Below are 7,164 nucleotides of genomic sequence, written 5' to 3' on the forward strand. Positions count from 1 at the left end.
GAAGAAGGAAAGGAAGGAGGTAAGGAGAGAAACAAGGGGGGCTAGAATGAGGAAGAGTAGGAGGAGGAAATAAGGCACAAAGAGAGGGAAGAAGAGAAACAGACAGGACAGGAAGGGGGAAGAGAAGGAGGCAAAAGGGAAGACAAGAAAGGAGGGAAAGAGGCAGACAGAGACAAGAAGGGAAAAGAGAGAGGAAGAAGGAAAGGAAGAAGGGATAGGGGTCGCGAAGAAAAGGGATAAATCCGAAAAGCCAATAAGGAAGGAGGAAAGGAGGTGGTGGATGATTAGGAGGGAAATAGGAAGGCAGAGAGACATATAGGACAAGGAGGAGTAACAGGAGGACAGACACCAAAAAGGAGGAAAAGAGGGAGAAGCGATAATGGAGAAATGGGAGAGAAACAGGAGGGGCAATGAGGAAGGAGGAAAGGGGGCAGAGGAAGAGACAAGAAGGGAAGGAAGGAGGAAGGCGGTGAGACAGGGAGGGGAAGAAGGATATAGAGTCGGAGAAAAAATGACAAAAAAGGGTAGGAATAAGAAGGGAGGAAAATAGAAAGGACGGAGGGAAGTTGAGCAAGCCAAAATATTAGTGGGTGTATGGGAGGAGTGATAAAGTTTTGATGAGAGGGCGGTCAAGAAATGAAGGAATTAGGCGGTGGAGAGAGAGAGAGAGAGAGAGAGAGAGAGAGAATGAAGATAGTTAAGATTAAGAGAACAAATACAGCGAACATATACAGCCTGACTTCATAGTAGGAGACCGTTCAAATCCAGACGGCACAGCAAGCGAAAATAAGACTATATGTACCTCTAAGGAGTTTTCCCAAGTAAGATCATTGGCTAAAAGCAGTTTGTAGCGCTCGTAGACGCTTGCGGTTGCTTAGTAACGGTTCCTATTAGCATCACTCCTCAGCCGCCGCCGCCTCTTCCTTCTTCACCTCCATGATCCGTCTGGAGAGATACCGTGCCTTGCCTACCCTGTGCAGTGGGGAAGAGATGTGAATGGAGAAAGATGGGAGGAAAGAGAAGGGGAAGAGAGAAAAGGAGGAACTCTACTAATTGGATGGAGACGTGATGAGAGAGAAAAGACGAGAGAGAAGGAAGTAGTGAGAGAGGATGAGACCTTTTCTCGATATTCCTTCCCTTCTTTCTTCTGCAGTCTTCCTTCTCCCCGTTCTTTTTCTCTCACTCTTCGTTTTGTGCCTTCCTTCTCCTTGATCTCCGCTCTTCCTCTTTCTTCGCCGTCTTCCCCCTTTTCCGTTCACTCTTTTCTTTTTACTCTTCCTTCCTTCTTTCCTTTTTCCTTTCTCCCCGTCCCTTCCTTCTTCCTTTCCCTACTTCCACTCTGTCCCTTTTTCCTTTCCTATCTTTCCATTTGTCCCTTCCTGCTTCCTTTCCCTCCCATCCCTCCTCTTCTCCCTTCATTATCTCACGCTTTGATGCGTTGCGGGGAGCCTTCCTGTTTTACTACCTGTGTCTTTGACTCATATAATATTACTTTAATTATTACCTGCCGTATGACAAACAGCCTCGAAAGGACCAATAGGTATGTTGCAGTTTGCTTTCTCATGTACCCTAAAAAAAAAAAAAAAAAAAAAGTATGTGCACCCTTTCAGTGTGAGACATTATGGTACACAGACAATGATTTATGGGATATGACACGGTTATGTTGGTACTGCGGTTGTGACACAGTTGCCAATTTGTAATATCTAACCCCACACTTTCATACTGTATTGCATTATAATGGGCACTGTGCACGATACGCATATGTGTAATTAATGATAACCAGTGACGAAGCATTTCACATCTTACCCGACCCCAGGTGCCGATACTTCTTCGTCCTTCCTTTTCCTTCTTCCCCTTTTGTTCTTCTTCTTCTATTCGCCCTTCACCCCTCTTCTCCATATCATTTTTATTATGCTTCTCAGCTTTCCCTTTTTGGATTCATTTCGGTGATACTTCCTTCGATGTCTTTCAGTATTTTTCTTTTGTATTGCCTTGTTATTTCCTCCCTTTCTTCCTTCACACGTTTAGCATTTTTTATTCGTCTTTTATTCCATCATACTACTTGCTTCATTTCCTTTTTCTTCCCTCTCTCCCTGTTGTATATTCATTCCCCTTCTTTTTCCTCTCTTCTTACATTTTCTCCCCCTCCTTCATCTTCATCTTCCTTGCTTCTTCTCTCCTTCTTCTCCCTTTCTTCTCGCCTCTTCACTCACCCATATAGTTTTTTCTTTTTTCCACCTTCCTTCATCTTCTGTCTCATTTTCCTTCATTCCTCCCTTTTCTTTCCTCTTCCTTTGTTTCTTTTACCCTTCATTCATTTATCTCCTCTTTATTTTTCTTCCCATTATTTTTCTGCTTCAATTCCATCCTTTCTTCCATCCTTTTTCATTCATTCCTACCTTTTCCTTCCACTTCCTATGGTTTGTTTCCTTCCCATGTTCCTTTTTTTTTCCTTCCTTCACTCTCCATCCTGCTCAACTCTTCGCCTCTCGTTTCTTCTGTTTTTACTGCTTCCCCTGATTCTTCTTTCTTTAATATTCTTCCTCTCTTTTTCAGACTCCTTCACACAGTTTTTTCCTTCCTCGAATCCTCTTTCTCTTCCACTTGCCACTTCTTCCCTCCTTCAGTCTTCTTCCACTCTCTCTTTTCCTTCCTTTCCATTCCTTTCTGATGCAACTCACTTCATTCTTTCCTCTTTCATTGCCTTCCTGTTCAGTTCATCCGATTAATTTTTTTTTTCCTGTGTCCATCTCCTTGTTTTACTGTCCTTATCATTGGTTCATAGGCTACTGTATGGACCACAGTCGTGCCCCATTCTGTCACAAACATTCCCGAAAGAACCAATAAGTCTTTTGTCGTTTTCTTTCCTTCGTACGTTTTTGTTTCCCATACCCTCCTTCCGTCTTCATCTTCTTCCTCAGCCTTCTTTTCCTTCGTTCTCTCTTCCCTTTTATTTCTTATTTGCTGCATATTCACCTTTTCCTCTCCTCCCTTGTTCCCTTATTGTTTTTCTCCTATCTTTCCACTTTCAAAAACTGTTTTCTCCTATCCCTTCTTTCTCCCTTCTTTGCTTCTTCTTCCTTTTTTTTTTTTCATCCTTATCCCGTATCCTTCATATTCCTCTCTTCCTCTTCTCTTCCTTCTCCATCTCTGTAGTCAGATGTGTTGTACCAGCTTACCTCAGCAGGTAACCTTTTTTCGGGTTAGTTGGCCTCCTTTTATGAGCATTTTCTCTGTCCAGTACTCACTTCTCCCTCATTTCTTCTTCGTTTTCTTCATCACCGTCCATTTCCACCCTTCCCTCATTCTTTTCATGTTCTGTCTTTCCTCTTCCTTCCTTACTTTAGACCTCCCCCTTCCCGCGTGGTGTAGGAAGGTGTGTGTGGTGTAAGAGTGGCGGAGTGAAGAGATCAATAAACAACAGGTAACCGGATGAGGGCAGGTAGGGCGGGTCGGATCCTACGTCTGGCCTGGCTTAATGGTCCACCCGCACGCCACGAAGATGAGTCTAATTTTCCGCACAAGGTTACCTTTATGATTCGGAAGCGTCCTGGACAGCATAGGCTCTGTATCATGCTGTATTTCCTTTTTTGTCTTTTGCATATGTGTGGTGTCCAGCACTGTATTCTGTGTGCGTCGTTCTCTGTTGCGTTGTGGTCTTGCCTCCTGAATGTGTGTGTGTGTGTGTGTGTGTGTGTGTCTGTGTGTGTGTGTGTTCTTTTACCCATCTCATCCGTGACTGCTGTGTCTGTTGCAGGCTGGGCAGTGAAGACGGCTGGGACACAGGATGGTGGGGCAGGCAAGGGCCGTACCAGGCCGCTCCCGCCCCCGCCCCCACCCGTGGCCGTGCCGCCATGAGAAGGTGGCCCCCCTGCTGTAGAGTGAGGCCTGCCCGCCCTGTGCGCGGCCTCGGATAGTGACAGTAGTGACAGTGACCCAAGGCGCCACCCTGATCAGCACCGACTCTCCACAGCAAGGCAGGGCGCCGCCACCCACCCAAGGCGGCGGCGGCGGGGGCGGTGGTGGGCGTGATGGCGAACACCAGGCAGGGGGGGCTGCTACTCACCAGGTAGGAGGTGTGGAGGGCAATGGCTGTAGCAAGACCGGGTGCCAGGCAGCTGTGGAGAATGGTGAGGCAGGTGGGCAGGCAGGAGGTGGTAGTGGTGCACGAGGTGGCGAGCCTGGCACGCCTGATGTGGGCAGGCAGCACCTGGAGCAGCTGGAGCGGCTCATCTGCAGCTTCGAGGCACAGCGAGCCGCAAGCTGTGACCTTAGTGAGGGCTTGTCCATGACACCCGTTACTCCCCGCGCCCACACACCTTCTTCAGACCATGCCCGCACTCCCAACTTTTGGCGGGAGGTTTCGCCACAGCTGTCCTACATTGATGGTAGCAGTTCATGCGGCGTGTCATACGGCCGCAGCGTCTCATGGAACCTGTCGGACCTGAGCAGCGATGCAGCACCCCGTTCGCCCTACCCTGACCACCGCTCCTCTGCTGACCCACTGAAGCCATTACGCACCCACAACCCAGCACCTTCCTTGCCCGCCCTCACGCCCATCACCAAGTTTCCCTCAGACACAATATGCTCGCCATCTCGCCCTGCCCCCGCCCCTGCTCACTCTGTGGTGCAGGTAGAGAAAGGAGACGTCAAGACCAAGATTCAGAAGCGCCTTAGCTTTGGCGACAAGCTTGATTTGCACACCAACGTGTACACACCGGCAGAGGAATGTATGGGTGTGACTGCGATGCAGGCGGCCCCCGCTGCGGACGCTGCTGCCAACGGGTCCTCCACCTCTTTGGAGCGGCGGTGGATGGAAGAGGATTCAGGGGGCGGCCCGCCATTGGTCCGCCGCAAGTCTCTGGACACACAGAGCCAGTATTCCTATTACATGGACAAGGACCTTCGATACTACTTCCAGCACCCATGGTTCAGGCTTATTGTCGCTTACCTCGACATCTTCTGCAACTTCCTGCTTTTTGCTGAGGATCCCATATCTCACTCCCACGCTGGTAAGTACACACTCACTCCTCTCGGGCAAATCCTGGACTTATCATGGTGTCACCTCATACGAGCTGGATAGCTAATATTCCTGTTTTTCTCTCCTTGTTTTTTAACTCATAGAATAGTTTTGTTTGTTAATGCCTTCCCTACAACAACCAGCCATGAAAGGACTAAGAGTTATGCTTCTGTTTGTTTCCTTTGTACTCAGTAATACAGGTATGTCGGCCATGGACAAGGAATGATTCTTACATATTCTTATTCTCTTGATCATTGTATCACCTTGGTAAGTTATTTTTTATATCATAGGCTTTGGCCTCAACTAACCTAGTCACCTTCAGTTCTCCCTATATCTGGTTTGTGCAGTTGACATCATCATTCTGACCTCTTCTCCCCACATGAGAAGAAGATGAGGAAGGGTTCAGAAAAGAAAGGATAGGATAAGGAGCATTATCAAGCATTCCCAGTTGCCAAGATAAATGAGCTTCATAGTTTCCAGACGTTTCCCCGATGGACACTTCCCCGAAAGGACGTTTTGCCGGCGGATATTAGCCGACCGCTTTCTTTTGCATTTTCCTTTTTATTGTATTTATTTATTCATTTTTAAGGGGGAGAGTTATAACTCCAGTCTTCCTGTTTTAGCAAAGATTATTGTTTCTTTATTTAATTTTCATGACAAATAGCATTTTATCTAAACCTAACCTAACCCAGACAACCTAACCCAACCCAACCTAACCCAACAGAACATAACGTACCCTAACCTAACAACCAAATGTACCAGTAGATATACCAACATAAACAACCACATGTATACACCAGAAGAGGCTGGATTACTCCGTCGCTGATGCCTGTCCAGGATGCAACACAGCACCCCATACTATTAAGCACATTATGAAAGACTGCATTGCACACAATCACCTATGCCAACAACACAACATACACTCTTTGAGAGCTCTGTGGGAAAGCTCGGTCTCGGCCATGGCCTTCCTAAGGGACTCGGGGCTATTCGGCCAGACTGCCTAGGGAACAACTACTACTACTACTACCACATGTATACAACCAACCTAAGCTGAAAACACACACACACACACACACACACACACACACACACACACACACACACACACACACACACACACACACACACACACACACACACACACACACACACACACACACACACACACACACACACACACACACACACACACACTTAAAGACAAACTGTCGGCCAGATGTTCGTCGACGAAACGTCCATTCGGCCAAACGTCGTTTCGGTGAACTGTCTCTCGCGAAACTTCTGGCCAGACCACAAATAGTGTACCATTCCAGCCTCTCCAGAGTCTTGGTTCTACCTCACAATCCTGGCCAGTTGCACATCAGTTTTTGGTATTTTATTAATGTGCTTCACAGTAGATGTCAGAGAGTCTGTCAACTACCGGAAGGGGGGGCCAGAACTTTATAATATGCCACTCCGAACAGAATTGGTCCAACCATCTCGATCCCCCTGTCGGTTCCTTAGCCTCATCAGGTTCCATTCCTCGTTTTCTTACTCGTTTATTTATTATATACATTCATGTTTGTCTGGGCCTGCCATGCCTCTTTCCACCTTCTGACTTTTTCACAAATACGTTGTCATCAGTCTCTTTACATCCACTCTCTCCATAAGATATGTACACGCTTTAGTTTTATCATGAACAGACTTTCGCTGATCACATAATTTTTTATTCTGTACACAGAGCACTCCCCGCACATTCCTTAATAATAACATTTCCACTGTCCTTACTTTTGACGTGTTTGTTTTTAGGTCACACCAAACTCTCACACCCATACATTCATTCAGTCATGCAGCCTCCACATTGAAACCTCTGCCGAGTGCCAAAACTTTCATAGCACCAATCGCTTTCTCTCCCTGTGCCACTCTACTTTCCATTCTTTTGTACACTTATATCTCTTTTCTGTTACTGCAGTGAAGTACTGTTACTTAGCTCCCTATCCATGTCAGATCTCTCAACATTCACCAGCTAATCCCGTCACCATCTCCTCAAGCACAGCATCCCCAACCCCTCTCCATGACTCGTTTTATCTTCATTTTAAACCTTCTCCATATTAAGACAAAGGCTTGTGATGTCCTCATAGCTGCTTATATATATATACTGCCAC

At 46.7% G+C, this 7,164-nt stretch overlaps 1 protein-coding gene across 1 annotated transcript; it reads left to right on the top strand.

Moving 5' to 3' along the window:
- Positions 1-3,432: 3,432 nt before the first annotated feature.
- On the top strand, positions 3,433-4,742 carry LOC145390332 (uncharacterized). Its single transcript, XM_080265293.1, has 4 exons — positions 3,433-3,578; positions 3,758-3,862; positions 3,958-4,689; positions 4,727-4,742. Exons 1-4 carry the CDS (start codon positions 3,433-3,435, stop codon positions 4,740-4,742), a joined length of 999 nt encoding a protein of 332 aa, XP_080121419.1.
- Positions 4,743-7,164: the final 2,422 nt, after the last annotated feature.

Source organism: Coenobita brevimanus, chromosome 14, assembly GCF_032717465.1.
Source record: "Coenobita brevimanus isolate Jiangsu-jjx chromosome 14, ASM3271746v2, whole genome shotgun sequence".
NCBI classification, from domain to species: domain Eukaryota; kingdom Metazoa; phylum Arthropoda; class Malacostraca; order Decapoda; family Coenobitidae; genus Coenobita; species Coenobita brevimanus.